Here is a 23,294-nt window from a genome sequence, read left to right on the forward strand (position 1 = left end):
CGTTGCTGTATTTTTTGATCTGCGGAAGGCATATGACACAACATGGAGGCATCACATCCTTGCTACGTTGCGCGAGTGGGGTCTTCGTGGTCAGCTCCCAGCTTTTCTTCAAAACTTTTTATTGCGCCGCTCTTTCCGGGTGCAAGTCGGTGCCGCCTCTAGTTCATCTTATATACAGGAAAATGGGGTCCCGCAGGGCTCGGTGTTGAGCGTTTCCTTATTTCTAGTGGCCATTAATGGTCTGGCTGCAGCCGTGGGGTCGTCGGTGTCTCCTTCTTTGTATGCCGACGACTTCTGCATCTCATTTAGCTCAACGACTACGGGAGTCGCCGAACGCAGGCTGCAAGCAGCCGTTCGCAAGGCGGCATCATGGGCTCTCACTCATGGATTTCAGTTCTCTGCGGCCAAGACTCGAGTTATGCACTTCTGCAGGCGTCGGACGTCCACCCTCATCCGGAACTTTACCTCGACAGTCACCTACTTGAAGTGGTGGACACTAGCCGCTTCTTAGGACTCGTCTTTGATGCCCGGCTCACGTGGGTTCCTCATATTACTCAGCTGAAGCAAAAGTGCTGGCAGCACCTCAACGCCCTCCGCTGCCTGAGCCATGCGTCTTGGGGTGCAGATCGCAGCACGCTGTTGCGATTGTACAGAGCCCTTCTGCAGTCCAGGCTTGATTATGGGAGCCTGGCCTATGGGTCTGCATCGCCCTCAGTGTTGACGTTGTTGGACCCCATACACCACTGTGGGGTTCGGCTTGCAACTGGCGCTTTCCGTACGAGCCCCGTGGATAGTCTGCTGGTGGAGGCCGGGGTTCCCCCCCCTGCGGATTCGCCGCCACCGACTGCTCGTCGACTATGCTATTGCTCACTGGGCCATCCCAATCATCGCCTGCTTTTCCCTGCCAGGGTCCTCCCTCTGCCCGACCGGCGACCTAGGTCTGGGCTTTCCATTGCTGTCCTCGTCCAGTCCCTGCTGTCGGAACTGGGGTCGTTCGCTCTTCTACCGTCCTTCTGGGCCTGTGCACCCACGCCTCCCTGGTGTATGACCCGTCCGTCCGTCCGCCTGGACTTGGCACGGGAACCCAAGGACTCGGTTCCGCATGTGGCCCTCCGTCACCGTTTTCTTGCGCTCGTCGCCTCATTTTCAGGCTGTGAGCCTGTCTACACTGATGGTTCCCTGGTGGATGGTCGTCCTGCCTACGCTTTTGCTCATGCTGCCCATGTTGAACAGCGCTCCTTGCCGGCTGGCTGCAGTATTTTTACTGCAGAGCTGGTGGCCATATTGCGCGCTCTTGAGCATATGCGTTCCTGCTCAGGTACGTCCATCGTCATCTGCAGTGACTCCCTGAGCAGCCTCCAGGCTATCGACCGCTGCTATACCTCTTCTCCTCTGGTATCCTTTATTCAGGAGTCTGTTTTTGCCATTACCCGCTCTGGTCGTTCGGTGGTCTTTGTTTGGACGCCAGGTCACGTTGGCATCCCGGGGAATGAACGTGTCGACAGGCTGGCCAAAGGGGCTCGTGATTTGCAGCTGGCGTTGCGCCGTAAGGTGCTTCAGATGTGGCGTGACGAGTGGCGTAGCCTGACTTCTCCGAATAAACTGCGGGCTGTTAAGGAGACGACCGATGTGTGGCAGTCCTCCCTGCGGGCTTCTCGCAGGGACTCTGTCATCCTGTGTCGGCTCCGCATTGGCCATACCTACCTGACGCACGGACATCTTTTGCGTCAGGAGGATCCCCCCGTGTCAGTGTGGGTCCCGGTTGACGGTCACCCACATTTTGTTGGAGTGTCCCAGCCTGCGCACCCTCCGGCAGACTTTTAATCTCCCGGGCACGTTGCCTTTGGTTTTATGCGACGATGCCTCCATGGCTGACGACGTTTTAAATTTTATCCGTGGTAGTCCTTTTTATGTTTCCATTAAGGGGGGACCTGTCCCTTTCCCTTTCTGTGTATCTTGTCCTCGAGTGTCCCATTGGTCGCAGATTTTAATGTGTGTATTCGGGTGGTTGACTCTTTCCCACTTTTTGTTCCCATGGTCAGTCAACCAGTCTCCGACCCTCTTCTTTTCTTCCGTTTCTTTCTGTCCAGTGTTCGTCTGTACTCTTCTTGTCTCTAGTGTTCGCTGCCACATTGGTGTTCTTTCAGTGACTGGGGGGAGGGGCGTCTCCTCCCCCCTTGGGGTTTTACCTGTTCCGTAAATTTTGTTTCGCCGGTTTTTTGGAATGGGGGACTGATGACCTTAGCTGTTTAGTCCCCCTTAAACTTCCCAACAACAACAACAACAACACCATCTATGACTTAGCTTTGATAGGAATGAAGCGGTGCGAGAACAGGTGATGTTCTACGTGGCGGTATCAACAATATGGCTCTCGTTGGGTGACATGTATTTATCACCAGGGCGACTATGTTGAAAAACAACTATGTAGACATAAAGAAAAAAGACGTAGAATGTTAATAAGGTTCGTATTATTTTCAAATCTTTAAGAATTTTCACATAAAAAAATTCAGAGGAATTACTTTTCAGTAATGATTCGTATAACCACAACCTAACAGACTTTTCTGGTAGATCTTCCATCTGGATCTCATTGGAGGAAACGTAGTCTTGAGGCTTCTTATGAATGCACGAGTCGGTGTTTTCTCTATTAGATACCCTGCAGTCTCTTTGCAGCGAAAGCATAGTATTCTGTGTTCTTGCAACATTCTCTACAATGGTACGATTACAGCAGAGTGGGTCTTCGCCGTCTTTTGCTACATTACTTGTTACACATTTAGCTGGACCATGTTCTACAACATGTTTCAGTTTGAATTCAATTGTTCTGCATATGTCGGATCTAAGGTAAATGATTTAATTTCGTCTTGAATGTTGGGTTCTGGTAGCTGTGTATCAGTTCAAATGATTCAAATGGCTGTGAGCACTATAGGACTTAATATCTGAGGTTATCAGTCCCCTAGAACTTAAAAGCTACTTAAAGCTAACTAACCTAAGGACATCAGACACATCCATGCCCGAGGCAGGATTCGAACCGGCGACCGTAGCGTTCGCGCTGTTCCAGACTGAAGCACCTAGAACCGCTCGGCCACTCTGGCCGGTTATATTAGTTCAGCCACTCGTAAAGACTTTAATATCTTTGTTGATGGCTTTCCGGCCTTTGGTGGCCACATCTCCTAAAATAGCATCATGTTGGCTAATCTGTCCCTTATTGGTGACATTGTTGAAGAGACTGGATCTATTTGAAACGTAGTGGCTCTGGAGTGCTTTGACCGCTACTGCTCAGTGCAAGAGCCGTTCTTGGAGTTAGTGGGGATGGTGTTCGACTTTTTCGCCTTAGCGTTCTGGGTTCGTAGGGCTGGAGAGGTGAACAGAAGTTCGTAATGGATGGCTGCAGCAAGATGATCGGTGTACGTGAAAATTAATTATAGTTACAGTAAGTTGGGACAGCTACAAGTACGCGCTTTCGTTTCGTTCACAGTATGACGTCGACCCATGATGTCCCAGCCCGAGTATAGTAGGCGCGTCTGAGAAGCAGCCGACGCACCAGGTGCAGAGACGATGGTGGCGGTCATAGCCTTGGCTTGGCTGGTGGCCGGCACTAGCGAAATGGAGACTTCTGGCGTGGTGACCCGTTGCTCCATAAACTTGGCAGATGACAGAGTTGCTAAGGAGGGCGAACCTTGAAACGAAGACTGCAAAGCGGTGGCTGGCGGCGTCAGATACCACACGGCCCTGAGATAGGGGGACCTCAGTTCGTGCCTCTGATCATGGAGCGGGGGCTGGAACTCCAGCAGGTGACCGAGGGAGGTGGCGCAGTGGTTAGCACACTGGACTTGCATTCGGGACGGCGGCAGTTCAAACCCACCATCCAGATTCTATTTTTCCCTGATTTCCCTAAATCGCTTCAGACGAATGCTGGGATGGTTCCATTGAAAGGGCACATTCTATTTCCTTCTTCGTCCTTTCCTAATCCGAGCTTGTGCTCCATCTCTAATGACTTCGTTGTCGACAGAGCATTCAACACGAATTTCCTCCTCCTACATGCAGATTGAGGCTGCTGTAGAGTGAAGGTGACTTGATTTATAAGTCGTCAGGAAGCTGCCACTGGTTCGTAGCCCGGCTGTGACGTAGGCAGCTGCACCAGTAACAAGTCGTCAGGCCCAGGAGAGGGACTAACACAAGGCGGCCGTCGAAGCGTAGGCCTGCCGAACCGATGACCTGCTCAGCTGGCCCGGGGTATAAAGACGGTCAAAGTGGACTCGTCAATGCGGAGGGCTAGTACTGTCACATATTTCAGGGCAATCCATCTTCCAGCCGTCTGGCTTTTGCCTAGAGAACTGAGTCATGATTGAGGACTCTGCCGGTATTGCGAAATGTTGCGCTGGTTGATCACGACTCATGCCGTGGGTACGTGCCTCAGCTCCTGCCATCTGTCGGTACAGCAGTCCAGAGGCCTAAGATATTTGTTCCTCATGTGGGCTGTCGGACTATTTCCTGGCACTGTACTCAGTTTATCCTACGTCTGGGTGTGCCTAAACTGATATGCGTGAATGCGGTTGTTGGTAGAAACATCCGGGTAGTATTCTGTCCACCGTCACGTGTTACTTCTGTCCGTAACATCTTATAATCCTACCGTTACTATTTTAATTTAGTGTGCTTTTACCTATATAACATTAAACCCTGTCTCTATGTGGCCACATATAACCCTCTTACAAAATTTAGTTTAGTTTTCAAATAAAGTACACTCTGAGAGGATAGTCGTGTTAATAGGAAAAGCTAATCGATACAGTTATCCTTTTTACAGGATTTAACCGACTATTGTGTCTAATGGATAAGTAAATCCGACCATTAAATTCTTTTCCTAAGATCTTACACAGCGGTTAGAAATAAACCCAGCATGAAAGTATGTGAGCTTCCATTCAGATAGCTCCGTACTCTTTATCTCTTGGTCTTCTTAACAGTTTGCTAACGTCTTCGTGATAGCGAATATCTGTTCTCACGCTGCTGCTGCTGCTAGTGTCCGTTATCGGGGTGGTATGAATTACCTGCATCACAGTAGTTTGTATCGCTGATGGTGTGATCACACTGCTTGCGTCATATACTGTTACTGCATGACAGTGAGCATGTATTTGATTGCCACCAGTCATGTTGCTAGCGACTATTCTGTCCTATTCTGCTTATCTCAGTCGTGGTTACAAAATCATTTCTCTATATCAGTGCCACTAGCAAGTGAGCTTTATGTAGATCATGTATCTTCGTGTGTTAAATCAACATTATCTAAAATTAACAAGAGTGTGTTAAGGTCATCTTCTGACGCATTTGTCAGTTTAATGCACTCATGAACAGGCACTTTAGCTTTCAGTACACAAAGGGTATCTTGGCTTGTTATTTGTTCGACCCAGTACTTAATACATTTTTCAAAATATTTTCTTAGACTAGCTTGTTACTCGTTTTGGGTTAAATATCTCCATGTGGAGACGCTTTTACTCTACATGAACAATACTTCGCAAGAAAAGAGTTTTTAGACTGGTAGTATGTTGCAAAGATATCAGCTGCCTCTCTGACCCAAAGTACGGTCTTACCTTGCATGAATCTGGTACCTACTCATTTTCAGCATATTTCTCCCAGAGGGCGAGCAGTATTCCTCTGAACGCGTGGACAAACAAAACGGGATGATCAGTTTTCTTATCAGATGTAAATACACCTGATTGTCTGTGCTGGATGAATATTCCCTCCATCTGTGCATTGGTCAGCATGGGAGTAGTGCTCTTACCGTACAACACATTATTGTTTGATACGGAGCTAGGGCTTAACTTCAAGCTAGCTCCTGATTGTAACACAGTAAGTGCCACTACGGAGTGGCATATCATATAATTCGCAGCTTGCAAATGAGGACTCGTTCAGATTTCCTGTGTAGTTCTCGTTATATCTAGCTTACGGTCGCCATATCTTAGGCCATTAAATCCCTCAGTTCTTTGATTTCTGACATGATTCAATTTCGCACTACTCTTTGCTTTCTGATGTGAATGAATCTTTGTCTTCAGCCATCTTTTCATCCAGGCTGCCCACCTGGGCATCCTGGTCCATTTTAATATTGGTTAATCTGTTGTTAGTATTTTTGTCAAAACACTTGTCAGTCTCTTCCGTGTACAGTGTGCAAGGTCGGTGACTTGTTTATCTTTTTCTTCAAATCTGTCTCATCTCATAAGTATTTTTAGCGGTATTCAAGTTGTTCTTTAATTTAGCTTTCCTTATATCTGAAAATACTTTCCACTTCTCTTGCCAGCACAATATGAGCTTCCGCTTCAGCTGTTGTCCTTTCACATCCATCACGTGCTCAGCTGCATATCTTGTTTTGGCTTCAGAAATTGATAATCGTTAGTGCTCATCCGAAATTTGGTTTACACTGCTTAATACCAACAACATAATAACCATGGAAGTCTCTAATTTGGACAACTTGTCGTTGCCCTGAACAACGTGATTAAGTTTGAACTGGTTATTAACTGTCATCTTTGTTCGCTTAATATACCAGAGAAAAAATTCATACAAAAATAAATGAGGTATTTTCTTAGACTAGCTTGTCACTCGTTCTGGGTTAAATATCTCATGTTGAGACGCTTTGACTCTACATGAACAATTAATTTCACCTGTACTACATTTCCTGTTGGTATTGACTGTAAAATCCACTTGCTTCATCAAAAACAATCTAACACAGCTCCACGTTGAAGATCGTGTGCGCGTTTCATCTCTGATTGCATGCATTATTGAAATCAGTGCTGCTGAAATGAAATTTTGTCTGAAAAATATAGCAAGTTACTGCATGTGGGAAGATTTGCAAGAAAGGTGAGAGAGAGCAATTAAGACGGTGTAGAAACCAATGTGCAGAAAGAAAAGAGGAAACCTGTGACTTGTAATAGTACGCAGTGATTGTTGTCGTTTGTGCTTCGTATCCAGAATCTCTTAATTTTTATAATTCCTCTTGACTTGCTGTTTCCAATGAAAGCCTTTCTTTGTTTCTGTTTGACACTTGTTACTCCGTTTACATGAAACAAAAATGAAATACGTGCATTAGAGAGAAATAGAAGTATAATTCTTTTTCTAGTCATTTCTAATTACAACAGTTGAACTGTCTCAGATGTTATTCAGGTATCTCGTAACTAAAAAAAAGTTAATATTCAAAATTAAGTGTAAGACATATTAAGTTTTTGAATATTCCAATTAGAGGAAGTAATGTATAACTTTTGTGCAAAAAGCACAAAAGTTATACATTACTGTTGGTGAAGCATACGAGACTCTTTATTACCCGAGTGCTCGCTTCGTTTGCATGGGATACTATAATTTATATTATTCATGTTTATATTGACTTGCAAGTAATAATAATGATTCTACATGATATTGATCCCTCAAGTCTATTAATATGAGTAGTACAACAATGAGAGGAAATCTGTCGGGTCGTACATCCAACTTCAAGCAACTATAACATGAGAAAGATACAGACTCTGTCTAGTTGAAAAACGACCCAAGCCAACGCCGATGACAGAAGAAGAGATTGGCGATACAAAACGTTCATTAATATAGAGAAGATACTCTGAATTAGTACAGATAGAAGATCGATTCGTACTTTTCTTAGAAGATACTACATAAAAATATTATTTAAAATCTACTCTCTAGGTAGTTGGGCAGTTGATAGCGCAGTTTTCCACGGTCGATATTTTCTTACGGGGTTTACTTGAAGTAGTTGGTGGATGTGACCCCAGGAGAAACAGGCACGGAACGGATTAGTAGAATGCTAGCTTGCTATCTCATTGTGGAGAGTGATTCACAGGAACGGGAAGTTGAAAACAAAACAAAAAAGTATGTGAAAAAATATTTCTCAAATGAATTTGTGTATGTCATTTAATAGTAAAAAATAGTAATAGTAAAAAATAGTACAAATAGTAAAAAATAGTGAAAATAGCAATAGTAAAAAATAGTGAAATTGTTAATAGTAAAATAGTAAAAAATTTAATGGTAATAAATAGTAAAAAAGAATTCATGTTTTTTAACATGACATATCGCCGGTAAGCTACTTTTTTGCGCAAATATTCTTGCAGTCCCTTTGATAAACGTTGCATTGCTCGAAGTAATATTGCAACAGGAATTCCTGCAGTTGCTCCTCGGATCTCAGCCTTCTTATGATGATGTTACTGGTCGACTAAGACAAATTCTGCCTTCAAGGTGACCCGACAAGAAGAAACCTCACCCTGACGGATGAGGGGCTCTGAGTGGTCACGGAATTTCGTCCTTTCTCGAAACTGTACGGTTGTCAAATAACTGACGTACAGCAGCCATCGATATTCGTGTTGTATCTGAAGTTAATCAAACTTGCTGAAACCAGCGGTTGTCATTAATTTCGGTAGCTATTTCGCCACAAAGATTTCGAGTATGACGACGTACCGGTGATGTTTGTCTGTAGCGACAACGCTGTTCTCGTTCTCAAACAAATAATAGCCTGTTATGCCATACAATGACAAAGCGAAACACACTGTAACTCACGGGTGTGCACTGGACACTAGTGTAGCTGATCATGATTTTCTTGTGCCTAACAACGAACATTTTGTTTATTAACAAACCTACTGAGATTAAAATGGAAGTAATTCAACACCCACAGGTTGTTAATCAACTTAACATCTTCGTTTACCTTTTCAAGCGTTAGTCCACAGAATTGTCGTGGCGTTAGGTGATGTATATCTATATCTACGTGACTACTTTGCTATACACAATAAAGTGCCTGGCAGAGGGTTCAATGAACCACCTTCAACCTGTCGCTCTTCTGTTCCACTCTCGAAAGGCGCGAGGAAAAAAAGAGCACCTAAATATTTCTGTGCTAAACCTGATATCTCTTATTTTATTGTGATGATCATTTCTCCCTATGTAGGTGGGTGCCAACAGAATGTTTTCGCAATCGGAGGAGAAAACTGGTGATTGAAATTTCATGAGCAGATCCCGTCGCAACGAAAAACGCCTTTGCTTTAATGATTGCCACTGCAATTCACGTATCATGTCTGTGGCACTATCTCCGCTACATCTCGATAATGCAAAACGAGCTTCCCGTTTTTGTAATTTTTCCATGTCATCCGTCAGTCCCATCTGATGCGGTCCCCACACCGCACAGCAGTACTCCAGAATAGGACAGGCGAGTGTGGTGTAAGCAGTCTCTGTAGTAGTGTTCTGCAATGAAGCGCAGTATTGCTCTACCCACAACATTATGTATGTGATCGTTCCAACTTAGGGTGTTTGTGATCGTGTTTCACTTCCTTGACGATCTACGAATTGTATTTATTACTAATCCTACGTGTTAACTTTAGGTGCCCATCCATGCATACATTTGTTGCTGTCACTGTGGGTATCGCTGTCCACCCCCTGGAGAATGTCGTTACGTTGCACTTAGGCATGTCAATTATGTCGTGTCCGCAGGTACTCCTCATGCGTTGTTTTTGAAATACAGTTTGTCAATACGTTTAATTGTGCCCATTATTTTCCGTGTCTTATTGCTGTGTATATGTATGTGTCTGTCTAGCCTACGTGTCGTGTATGTCTATTGTTCGCGCACTGTCCGCAGAAAAAGACAGTGTGTTCTGGGGAATCTTCTTGCCCGCATGTGCATGTAAGAGTCTGGCTCAGACACACACGGTTAAAGTGCGTGAGATAACTTCCGTGTCCGGTTAAGGGATGTACCATACCACCGCTGGGATCGATATGTTTCATTCTCAACCGCTCCTATATGTGAAAGAGGAAGTCATGCAGTCTATGTCCCTTACACAGGGTGGCGCAGGGAAACGGGAAATTTCGAAATAACGTAATTTCTATGAATAAATTCATAAAACTAGAAATTTATTAACGAAAGTGAATTTATTCAGTATGCCATTATTCAGTATGTCTTTACAATCAAAATGCCCAAAGGTATCTCTTTACTTTTTAAAGATGACATCGGAAAGATATGCTCCCATTCTGGTCCGAGCAGGCACACGGAGGGAGAGGTTTATTAGTTATTGGTAGCTCCAACGTTAGGCGGGTGATGGAGCCCCTTAGGGAAATAGCGGAAAGGTCGGGGAAGAAGGCCAGTGTTCACTCGGTCGGCTTGCCGGGGGGGCTCATCCGAGATGTGGAGCAGGCCCTGCCGGTGGCGATAGAGAGCACTGGGTGCACCCGACTGCAAATTGTTGCTCATGTCGGCACCAATGACTCTTGCCGTCTGGTTTCAGAGGTCATCCTCAGTTCGTATAGGCGGTTGGCGGAATTGGTGAAGGCGGAAAGCCTCGCTCACGGGGTGAAATCAAAGCAAACTGTTTGTAGTATCGTTCCCAGAACCGATCGCAGTCCTCTGGTTTGGAGCCGAGTGGAAGGCATAAACCAGAGTCTCAGACGATTCTGCGGAGAGCTGGGGTGCAAATTTCTCGACCTCCGCTATCGGGTGGAGAAATGCAGGGTCCCCCTGAATAGGTCAGGCGTGCACTACACGCCGGAAGCGGCTACAAGGTTAGCGGAGTACGTGTGGAGTGCACATGGGGGTATTTTAGATTAGAGAATTCCCTCCCTAGGCCCGATAAGACGCCTCTTGAGACGCGGCAAGGTAGGAGATGGCAAAATGCAACACGGAATAACAATATTAATGTGCTAATAGTAAACTGCAGTAGCGTCTATAGAAAGGTCCCAGAACTGCTCTCATTAATAAACGGTCACAACGCCCATATAGTACTAGGGACAGAAAGTTGGCTGAAACCAGACGTAAACAGAAATGAAATCCTAAACTCAGATTGGAATGTATACCGCAGAGACAGGCTGGACAGTGAAGGTGGAGGCGTGTTTATAGCCATAAGAAATGCAATAGTATCGAAGGAAATTGACGGAGATCCGAAATGTGAAATGATTTGGGTGAAGGTCACGGTTAAAGCAGGCTCAGACATGGTAATTGGATATGTCTATAGGCCCCCTGGCTCAGCTGCTGTTGTGGCTCGGCACCTGAAGGATAATTTGGAAAATATTCCGAGTAGATTTCCCCACAATGTTATAGTTCTGGGTGGAGATTTTAACTTGCCGGATACAGACTGGGAGACTCAAACGTTCATAACAGGTGGCAGAGACAAAGAACCCAGTGAAATTTTTTTAAGTGTCTTATCTGAAAACTACTTTGAGCAGTTAAACAGAGAACTGACTCGTGGCGATAACATATTAGACCTTCTGGTGACAAGGAGACCCGAACTATTTGAAACAGTTAACGCAGAACAGGGAATCAGCGATCATAAAGCGGTTACGGTATCGATGATTTCAGCCGTAAATAGAAATATTAAAAAAGGTAGGAAGACTTTTCTGTTTTGCAAAAGTGACAAAAAGCAGATTACAGAGTACCTGACGGCTCAACACACAAGTTTTCTCTCAAGTACAGATAGCGTTGAGGATCAGTGGACAAAGTTAAAAACCATAGTACAATATACGTTAGATGAGTATGTGCTAAGCAAGATCGGTAGAGATGGAAAAGAGCCACCGTGGTACAACACCCGAGTTAGAAAAATGCTGCGGAAGCAAAGGGAAATTCATAGAAAACATAAACACAGCGAAAACCTTGCAGACAAACAAAAATTACGCGAAGCGAAATGTAGTGTGAGGAGGGCTATGCGAGAGGCGTTCAATGAACTCGAAAGTAAAGTTCTATGTACTTACTTGGCAGAAAATCCTAAGAAATTTTGGTCCTATGTCATAGCGGTAGGTGGATCAAAACAAAATGTCCAGACAGTCTGTGACCAAAATGGTACTGAAACAGAGGATGACAGACTAAAGGCCGAAATAAAAATGTCTTTTTCTAAAGTTGTTTCACAGACGAAGACTGCACTGTAGTTCCTTCTCTAGATTGTCGCACAGATGACAAAATGGTAGATATCGAAATAGACGACAGAGGGATAGAGAAACAATTAAAATCACTCAAAGGAGGAAAGGCCGCTGGACCTGACGGGATACCAGTTCGATTTTACACAGAATACGTGAAGGAACTTGCCCCCCTTCTTGCAGCGGTGTACCGTAGGTCTCTAGAAGAGCGTAGTTTTCCAAAGGATTGGAAAAGGGCGCAGGTCATCCCCGCCTTCAAGACGTGACGTCGACGGGTGTGCAAAACTATAGACCTATAACGTCAATCGGTTGTAAAATTTTGGAACACGTATTATGTTCGAGTATAATGACATTTCTGGAGACTACTCTGTAGGAAACAGCATGGGTTTCGAAAAAGACGGTCGTGTGAAACCCAGCTCGCGCTATTCGTCCACGAGACTCAGAGGGAAATAGACACGGGTTCACAGGTACATGCCGTGTTTCTTGTCTTCCGCAACGCGTTCGACACAGTTCCTCACAGTCGTTTAATGAACAAAGTGAGAGCATATGGACTATCAGAACAATTGTGTGATTGGATTGAAGACTTCCTAGATAACAGAACGCAGCATGTCATTCTCAATTGAGAGAAGTCTTCCGAAGAAAGAGTGATTTCAGGTGTGCCGCAAGGGAGTGTCATAGGACCGTTGCTATTCACAATTACATAAATGACCTTGTGGATGACATCGTAAGTTCACTGAGGCTTTTTGCAGATGATGCTGTGGTGTATCGAGAGGTTGTAAGAATGGAAAATTGTACTGAAATGCAGGAGAATCTGTAGCGAATTGACGCATGGTGCAGGGAATGGCAATTGAATCTCAATGTAGAAAAGTGTAATGTGCTGCGAATACATAGAAAGATAGATCCCTTATCATTTAGCTGCAAAATAGCACGTCAGCAACTGGAAGCAGTTAATTCCATAATTTATCTGGGAGTACGCATTAGGAGTGATTTAAAATGGAATGATCATATAATGTTGATTGTCGGTAAAGCAGATGCCGGACTGAGATTAATTGGAAGAATCCTAAGGAAATGCAATCCGAAAACATAGGAAGTAGGTTACAGTACGCTTGTTCGCCCACTGCTTGAATACTGCTCAGCAGTGTGGGATCCGTACCAGATAGGGTTGATAGAAGAGATAGAGAGGATCCAACGGAGAGCAGCGCGCTTCTTTACAGGATCATTTATTAATCGCGAAAGCGTTACGGAGATGATAGATAAACTCCAATGGAAGACTCTGCAGGAGAGACGCTCAGTAGCTTGGTACGGGCTTTTGTTAAAGTTTCGAGAACATATCTTCACCGAAGAGTCAAGCAGTATATTGCTTCCTCCTACCTATATCTCGCGAAGAGACCATGAGGATAACATCAGAGAGATTAGAGCCCACACAGAAGCATACCGACAATCCTTCTTTCCACGAACAATACTAGACTGGAATAAAAGGGAGAACCGATAGAGGTACTCAAGGCACCCTTCACCACACACAGTCAGGTGGCTTGCGGAGTATGGATGTAGATGTAGATGTAGATGCGTTCACACTCTAACAGCCTGTTATGAAAACTCAGGAATGCGCGGTGTAGCAAATCTTGGTGAATGGCAGTGATTTCGTTTTCAATGTTCTCCTTCAGTTCATGGATTGCTGCAGGACGAGTACAGTACACCTTGCCTTTAAGACATCCCCACAGGAAGAAGTCGCACACACTAAGATCGGGGATCCCGCAGGCCATGCTATGTCACCGAAATAATGCATCTTCCGAACAATTGACGAACTGCTGCCATAGATTGTCAAACAGTGTGCTGAAACCACATGTTTTCGACGTTAAGATTAAGCTCGTACACTCTCGGTGTAAAGAGTGTTGGAAGCATTTCAACATATCGAGCGAATGTTACTGTCCCTGCACCACCATCGTCACGTTCAAAAAAATAAGGCCCGATAACACCATGACATGATACAGCACACCATATTGTGACCTTGGCGCTATGTAGTGGTCGCTGGTGAAACTCATAAGGATTGTCCTGTGCCCAATAACGAAAATTCTGTATGTTCACGAATCCGTGGAAATGAGCTTCGTCTGATATCCATCAGTTAACAAGGAAATTCGCGTCGTCGTTGATTTTAGCCAATATCTGGCTGCCAAATTCCATACGTGACGCTGGGTCTCGTTCATGTAAGTGTTGCACAATCTGCAGCTTATAGGGATGGAAGTCTAATTCGTGCAGTATTCTATGTACGCTTCGTCCCTTAATCCCTAGCGAAGTTGCATGCTGTCGAACGGAGCGGCGAGGACTTCTCTCGATTGCAGCTCTAGCAGCTGCAATGTTCGCTGGGGTACGTACCGTTGAATTCCAGTTGGAGGTTTCTTTTTCAAGGTGGATCCAGTTTCTTCAAAATAAGGCACCCACGTTGTAATCGCATGCGCAGATGGGACACGTCCATGACGTCCAAGCTGGTAATACTGTCGAAATGTTCTCTGCGCGGCAGTCGCACTATCACCATTTTTGTAAAACGCCCTCACAGCTACTGCACATTCCTCACCAGTCCAATTCTCCATCATTACTATATGGCAATGCGTTCACATCAATTGGGCCAAGTTTCGAACATCTGCCGGCGCTCCACTGCTGCCAACTGTAACGTTCAAAATTTCCCGTTCCCCTGTACTAACACCCCACTCACGTTGCCACGTTCCCAAACGACAACTTTTAAGGTGACTTATCGATCCTATCGGCACATAATTTATTGTGTGTACCTTATCTAGTGTCCCCAGTTCTGTATTTGTTCGTGGTATCTATGAGGTATATTACGAGCACCACACATGGTGCATCCACTGAGGTGGTGCCGAAGGCTCCAGGTGGCCTCTGCCCTCGTGTGTTGGTGTCCAGGTTCAGTCTATGTGCCCACGTGCTAGCTGCAAAGCTGAGTACTGATTCGAAGAGCGCACGCACAGTGGCATGACTCGTAGATGTAGTCTCCCTTGTTTTGAATTTAGTCACACTAGTTTGTGTACTACTTTTTCTCCTTTGTCTGTTGTTAGCCTTATGCGTTTGTGGAAATTCAATTTTTCAGCTATGTGTAACACAAGACAGCGCGTAACGTGTGCTCGTTTGATGTTTGTGTCCTCAATTTTAACCGAATGATTCCTTTCGAGTGATCCGTTCAGTAATGTGTACGTTGCTTTGTTCTCGGCTATCCTGAGTTCATTGTTGTGACACCATTGTGTAATTGTTTATACAGGGTGAAAAGTATTTAAACCGACAAACTCTGGGATGTTGTAGGGGACATCAAAACTAATACTTTTCCCTGATGAAATTTTTTCCTGTGAGGAGTATTTAAACCGGTGGAGGCCGTAATACGCTCTTTAGTTGTTAGAAGTCGTATTACGATCTTCAGTTGATAGAGGGCGTATTACACTCTTATGTTGTAGGCAACTTCTGTCCACCAGTGTAGTAGCGCATTGTCTCTGTTTACGAAAGGGGCGATACAGCTGCAGTGAGTACACTGACATGCTTGGTGTGGACTAAGTAGCGCGCCACAATGGACGAGCTGCACAGCGGGTTTATCAACAACAAAATCCTAATCGCCGGATCCCGCATCATACGACGTTTGCTGCTCTTTACCAACGTCTGCGTGAGACCGTGCCATTTAGCAGATTACCTGAACAGCGACGTCGTCGCACGGTAAGAACGCTGCAATTTGAGGAAGCTGTCTTGCAGCTTGTGGAGCGGGATCCTTCAATCAGCACTCGTGCAATTGCACGTATCATGGGGACGAATCAGACGAATGTAAGAACAGTCCTTCGAGAGCAACTGTTACGCCCATTTCACTTACAGCGTGTCCACAACCTGGAACCATTTGATTATCCACCTAGAGCACTGTTTCGCAGTGGTACCTGAGACACTGTGAAATGCATCCTACATTTCCATCCTCTGTGTTGTTTACCGATGAGGCAACGTTCGGGCGTGATGTAGTCTTCCAAATGCACAATTCGCATGTTTGGAATGAGGATAACACACATGCCACAGTTACTAGCGCTCATCATGTGCGGTTCTAAGTTAATGTGTGGGTTGGGGACTGTTTAACTGGCCGTATCTGCTACCTAGGCCATTAAATGGCAGGCACTATTACAATTGTCTCGCCAGAGCATTACGAGAATTGCTGGAAGACGTCCCGTTCCCTAGAAGACAACGCATGTGGTTCCAACATGACGGGGCGCCGGCACATTTCAGTCGTCGTGTGCGTCGATTACTGGACCGACGGTTCCCAGAAACGTGGATTGGCAGAGGTGGTCCTGTACCATGGCCTGCTCGATCGCCAGATATGTCCCCTCTGGACTTTTTTGTTGGTTTAATTAATGTGTCACCAGAGAAATCTTCCTCTACCGGTTTAAATACTCATGATAGGAAAAAATGACATTAGGGAAAAACATTTGTTTTGAATTTCCCATACAACCTCCCAGAGTTTGTCGGTTTAAATACTTTTCATCCTGTAGTATTCCAGTGGCTTTCCCATCTAACTAGGCTCTGTTGTTTGCAGTGTCTACTACTAATAGGTTATCAGTGTAGGCGACAATTCCGTCTGACCTTTCATCCCAGTCCAGATATTGTAGGAAGGTTTCGATTGTTATGTCCCAGAAGATGGGACGCAGATCGACCCCTGAAGGCAGCCTCTGGTAATTCTCTTAATTACTTTCGGCTGTCCATCTGCCATTCGACTACTAGTTCTTTACAGTGGTCTAGGTAATTGTTGTATAAAGGCTGCATATGCTGTGAAAGAATGTCGTTCGCGGCAGGCTGACTTGCTGTGGTGTTCCCGCTCACGCCAAAACTGCTGTGTAGGGTGGCGCGGTCGGAGGCGGCGGTCGGCGTGAGCTGACCAACTCCCGGGGGACATTCGCCGCCGCCGCAGTTCCGTCATCGGGAAGCGTGGCGCGCCTAATAACCGGCGGCGCCCGAGCAGAGGGCAGCAGCATCGCGCGCCGCGGCGCCCTGCCCCCGCCCCCCACCCCGGCCCGGATGCGCGCGCACGCAGCCCGGGCCGCCGGCCAGTGCCAGGCCGACCTCCGCGCCGTCACCTTCCGCCCCCGGCGACCGCGACGCCGCCGCCCGCTGGCGAGACCCGCCGCCCCCGACCGCGACGCCCGCCGCCGCCTCCGACTGCCCCAGACGCCGATGCCTGGAGGGTCGCCACCGCCTCCGGCGACGACGCACTCTGTGCCCGCCAGTTCTGCGGCGTGATCCACCACGAGTGACACTTCCATTTCCAGTCCGGTACAGCGGTTTTCCGCGCTTGACACGCCTTTCCTGTGACACAGTGAGAAAGATGGCACCTCTATTGCCGACACCCACCTGGACTGTTCCCAGACACGCCGTGCAGAGCCAGTAAAGGGAGCCAATTGCTGGTGAACTGTGAACCACTTCGCTATTGCATGCTACGTGAAATTGCCGAAAAAGCATCATTTCAGTGGGACTACATGCTACAGGGTGACAAACGTAATCCCATCTAAATGCAGACTCTATTTTTTACAAACTAAATACAGTAGTGGGCGACTCTAGTGCACTAAGCGCTCCTGTTCTTACTTGTGGACTGTGGACCACTTTGCTGCTGCAGGACACGTGAAAGAACCTCTTCAGTGATACTATTTCGAGAAACTTCAATGCATCTAACACAGTGACAAGTTTTCATGCGTAAAACAAGAGCCCAATTTCTGTAGCATATTTATAACTATAAAGAAACAAATAACACGAGAAATATTATACTGTACTACTACTTATTTTAGAACGGCAGCTGTTGGTGTCGTCTCTTTTACCACAGATCAAGACTGGGCAGTTTCTGCTGTCGTAAACGATATTGCGTAGCGCGTAAAATTAATAATGGGTGATCTCTCATCCATTCTGATTTGTTTTACTCCAAGAAGATGCAAAAATATGGCTTAACCATGATAGTCGCGTTAAAATATCTGTCCCAGCTGTTTTTATAGTACAAGATTAATACTGTCAGTGCGAACCGTTTTACACTGTGATTTTAAAACGAGTTAAGCTACAACTTGGCCAATTCTGAAGTGAGAATTCTAAGAAGGTGTGGTTCAAACTGCTTTGCACTCGCCGCGTTCTGCGTGTATTGCCTTCTACAGAGTGCTCATAAATGAAACAGTGTAACATCCGCGTATTTACGACAAGAAGTTTGGTTTCATAATAATTTTAACGTCGTTATGTAAGTTAGAGTTTCCTCTCTGGTTACGCTAGTACCACGTTGACGAAGACTGTATTGATTATGAGGGTGTTTTGACAGGAATACTGTGGCTGTACTCTTTTCCCCGACGAAGAATTTTCTAGAATTGTGACATCGAATACAACAAAGTCCTCGCCAGTGGTATTTATTATCGAGATACTGCTTGAAGATTACGTGGGCGTAAGTCTGACCAACGGAAGCACCGAAGCTTATGAGGTCTGGTCTTTCTTCCACTTCAGTGTCGTAATTTTACAACCGTTTTGTGTCTGCAACGCTAGTGACATATTGCGTGGAACTGAGGGAATGTTACAGCAGGAAAACAGTGGCCGTTCTGACTTACACTTAGAAGGATTATAGGGTATTTCGGAAGTTAAGACGATAGAGTCCTCGAATCGGGAGAGGAGTACTTGTCATCGAGGAGCCTCTCGCAGGATACGTGGGCATTACTAAGTATCCCACTTGGGCCACCTTTACGGAAACTCGCGTGTGCGCGTGTGACCCGGTGACCAGCTGGATATGTCAACAGCAGCCCCCGGAGGTATCCCTCGACCGCGTGGGTCAGTGCGCCTCACACCCGGCGTGCTTCGCCGCTGACGACCCATCGGCGACCAGCGGCACTTTGCCCACCGCTCGGAGCTCGGCGAGAGGCGACTGAACGATGACGTCAGAGGCGGGATTGACCCGGTCGTTGAGCTGGCTGCTGCTGTGCCTGCAGCTCTGTCAGGGTGAGTACGGCAGAGCGCGCCTCCAATCCGACGCCTACAGGCTCTGCCCGAGGATGCCTTCCAGCAGGCAAAAGCGACAGGTATCTGGTGTCAGGCGCCACCATTCTCCTCACAGCTGCATACCTAAGTCAACTCTCGTTGTTAATCAACTGGATTCTCACGATAATGTACACTGTTTACAGGATAATCTCTACACCTCGCACGCAAGCTGGCTGGATAAGCATCGCTCGTGCGAATCTCAACTTGTCCTTTCCTCGTACGATATTCTGTGACTCACGTATGATTACTGACAGGCAGATTCGGGGTTCCTAGATTTCTGGAAAGCGTTTGACTCGGTGTCACCACGCAGACTGTTAACTGAAGGGCTACTATACAGAGTGAGTTCCCAGATACTTGAGTGTATCGAAGACTTTTAAGGGGGGCGGGGGGGGGGGGAGGACGTCAAACAGGCCGAGTTGAAGGAGGAGAGGGACGACAGGACATTTTCATTTCCACTGTCTATACTTTTACAAACAAATTCATAAAACTTTGTCAATATGACCAGGAAGGAATCAGGATTCACACTAATAACAGTGGGAGTTCAAAAACATAACAAAAGTAATTTTTTTTTACATGTGAAATTTCATCATTTTTTTACCTACTATTGGCTGCACTTGTTGCTGTAGGTACACTTTTCTTCAAACGTAAGAGAGATTCTTCCATGAATTTTGCATAGCGTACAAAACATATTTACAGGTGTTAGAAACTCTAGAAGTTACTCAATTTATGAAAAAATGAATGAAAGGTTACATTTTAAACTTCATTTTTAGAAAAAACTCAAATTTATAGTTCATTATCTCAATTTTTACTACAGCTTTTACTAGGTTTTGAAAATTTTAGAATTTTGCATTAAGGAGTTTGTGTTTAATAAGCAACCCAAAATTCATCGAAGAAACTGTCTTACTTTTGAAGAAAAGTGTACTTATATCAACGAACGCAGCCAACACTAAGTGAGAGAGTGATGAAGTTTTACATGTAAAAAAAAAAAAAACTTTATATTGTTATGTTTTTGAACTTCCACTGCTGTGTGAATCCTGAATCCTTCCAGATCATGCTGAAAAAGTTTTAGAATTTATTTGTGAAAGTATAGACAATGGAAATTAAAATGTCCTGTGGTGCCTCTCCTGCTCGACGTCGGCCCGTTTGACGTCTTTGCCAGGCGGGATGGCCGATAAGTTCTAGGCGCTTCAGTCTGGAACTGCGAGACCACTACGGTCACAGGTTCGATTCCTGACTCGGGCTTGGATGTCAGTGATGTTCTTAGGCTAGTTAGGTTTAAGTAGTTCGCAGTTCTATCAGTTCTATGGGACTGATGACCTCAGATGTTAAGTCCCATCGTGCTCAGAGCCACTTGAACCTTTTTAAAGTCTTAACCCCCCCCCCCCCCACTACGTTATCCTAGGTGGCACGTTTTTGCCAGAGTCACAGATATCTACGACTACGTCTCCACTTCCTCTTGTACTAGTTATGTGGGTTTCCTCCTGTCCCAATCACATATGGGGCGCGGGACGAATGACTGTGTAACTGCCTCTGTCCGCACTGTAAATAATATAACTTTGAACTCATGATCCCAGGGGGGAGCGATAAGTACGAAATTACAATATATTTCTGGAGTCATAATTCAAAGTCGGCTCTCTAACATTTGTAAGTAGGCACTCTCGGTGTACTTAGCTTCTGTCTAGAGGTATCCACCTATTCCGTTTCTTCATCATATCTGTGACAATCTCCCACAACTCTGCGACCATTCGTCCAGCCCCTGTCCGTATACCTTCTACAGCCCTGCTTAGTCCCATTTGGCATGGATCGCACACACTTCATTAACATTGTAGGATGCGCCGCATGAGTAATTTAAAAGCAGTCTCCTTTGTAGCTAATCTCAGCACAACGCCAGGGAAGTGTCATGGAATCGCTATTGTTCTTCTTGTGATTCAGCTGCCCCTACCTATGGATCTAACGCAACACGCGACGCCTTCAAAAACCAAGCACGAGAGTGCTACATAAAAAATCAACAGAACCCTTTTGTAGAAAATTTAATGAAGTTAAATTTTTTACAGGTTTGAGGTTTCGCTGGAGGCCACGGTTCTCGAGCTATTTAAGAAAAATGCATTTGAAGGTCCCTTTTGTACGTTTTTCTTGAATAATTCGACTACTATGGACTTCAGCGAAAAGTAATCCCAGTTCAAAATTTAAATGCATTAAATTTCCTACGTAAATGTCCTGTTCTTTTTTTTCTGTATGGCTAACGGTCTGCACAAAGCAGAGGAGAGAATAGGAAAAACTTTCTGCTGATACTGGAAGGGCGCTGCAGGTTGCACAAAACACGTACTTAGGGGCAGCTGAATCTCCCCGTACATAAACTATCTGATGGATACACTGAGCAGCAGTCTCCGATTGTTTGCTGACAATGTGGCAGCGAACGGGAAAGTAACGTCTTTGAATGACTGTAGAAGGATGGAATTTCTATTTGGTATGATGCTCGGCAGCTTGATCTAAAAGTGAAAAAGTGGGAGTCAGCTCAGGTCAGTACGAAAAACAATCATGGAATATTGGAAAACAGTATTATGTATGCCACTTGAGGCAACCACATCGATCCAGTATCTAGGCGCAGAGTTGTCAACCGATTTGAAATAGGGCGAATACGTAAGGTTGGTAATGGGAAAGGCAAATTTTCGACCTAAGTTTATTAGCGGAATGTAAGGGAAGGGTAACTCATTTACAATGGATACAGTGCATAGAACACTAGGGCGACCCTTTCTTGGGTATAGTTCGACTGTTTGGCATCGGCACCAACTCGAATTAAAGGAAGACGTCCAAACAAATCAGAGGCATGGTTACTGATAGGTTCGATGAACACCCAACTGTTTACGGAGATGCTTCGGGAATTGAAATGGAAATCCCTAGTAGTAAGACGACGTTCTTTTCCCGAAACACTATTCAGAAAGTTTAGAGAACCGCGATTCGCGACCCACTGTAGAATGATTCTACTCCCGACATCGTAAACTTCGCTTAACGACCATGAAGACAGGAAAAATTAGATCTCGTACAGAGGCATATAGACCATCGTTTCTCCCTTGGTCTGTTTGCGACTGGAACAAGAGAGGAGATGAGTAGCAGTAGCACAAGGTACCCTCCGCCAAGCACTGAATGTTGGCTTGTGGAGTATTTACGCAGATGTATAGTTGTGTCCAGCCCATCTCGTATACCTTGGGAAGTATATCAGGTTAATGTGCATCATAACCACACGGGAGAAAGTTGGCTTATAAAAACTTGGTGCTCTTGTGGTGGTACACGATATAGTTCACTGGTGGTTACTGAATTGTAATCCCAAACTACTACGTACAGTTTACAACACAAATTGCTTATCTCTCGCAAATATTGTCTCGACATTTGGCTGTTATTGTCTTTCCTTTCGGACACTTCACCAATTTCTAATCTATTTCCGTTTCCAATTGATTCACCCTTATCCTACGATAATTAGTGCCACAGCACATGTAAAGAGCATGGTAAGAGTAATGTGCTGATATAACGTTTGTAGTTGTGCTACTTCATTAGCCCCTGCTAATAATGACCGACGTCGTATGCGGCCACTAATACATCGGACTATCATTGTTTTGAGTGGTTACAATGCCTAGTAACTACACTAGCAGATGCTGGCTTAAATTTTAGTTTTAATTCCTCATAGCAAGCTATTTAGCAACTCCACGGAAACAATAAAATTTGGCATACCAGTTCGTGGCCACTTCAGAATAACGCCTGACAGATTTCAGGTCAGACGGCAAGGGACTTGGAAGAGCAGTTGAAAGGAATGGACAGTGTCTTGAAAGGAGGGTATAAGACGAACATCAACAAAAGGAAAACAAGGATAATGGAATGTAGTCGAATTAAGTCGGGTGATGCTGAGGGAATTAGATTAGGAAATGAGACCCTTAAAGTAGTAAAGGAGTTACGCTATTTGGGGAGCAAAATAACTGATCATAGTCGAAGTAGAGAGGATATAAAATGCAGACTGCCAATGGCAAGGAAAGCGTTTGTGAAGAAGAGAAATTTGTAAACATCGGGTAAGGATTTAAGTGTCAGGAAGTCGTTTCTGAAAGTATTTGTATGGAGTGTAGCCATGTATGGAAGTGAAACATGGACAATAAATAGTTTGGACAAGAAGAGAATATAAGCTTTTGAACTGTGGTGCTACAGAAGAATGTTTAAGATCAGGTGGGTAGATCACGTAAGTAATGAGGAGGTATTGAATAGGATTGGGGAGAAGAGAAGTATGTGGTACAACTTGACTAGAAGAAGAGATAGGTTGGTAGGACATGTCCTGAGGCATCAAGGGATCACAAATTTAGCATGGAGGGCAGTGTGGAGGGTAAAAATCGTAGAGGGAGACCAAGAGATGAATATACTAAGCAGATTCA

At 45.2% G+C, this 23,294-nt stretch overlaps 1 protein-coding gene across 2 annotated transcripts in view; it reads left to right on the top strand.

The window, feature by feature from the left end:
- Positions 1-16,933: 16,933 nt before the first annotated feature.
- Positions 16,934-23,294, top strand: part of LOC126284488 (protein sidekick-2-like) — a 905,210-nt gene continuing 898,849 nt past the window's right edge. For both annotated transcript variants that reach the window (XM_049983448.1, XM_049983449.1), the window contains exon 1: positions 16,934-18,843. In XM_049983448.1, coding sequence (XP_049839405.1) covers positions 18,777-18,843 — 67 coding nt within the window. In that variant the 5' untranslated portion in view covers positions 16,934-18,776. The remainder of the gene's footprint in view (positions 18,844-23,294) is intronic.

The sequence above is a fragment of the Schistocerca gregaria genome, chromosome 8 (assembly GCF_023897955.1).
Source record: "Schistocerca gregaria isolate iqSchGreg1 chromosome 8, iqSchGreg1.2, whole genome shotgun sequence".
In the NCBI taxonomy this organism is placed as follows: Eukaryota; Metazoa; Arthropoda; class Insecta; order Orthoptera; family Acrididae; genus Schistocerca; species Schistocerca gregaria.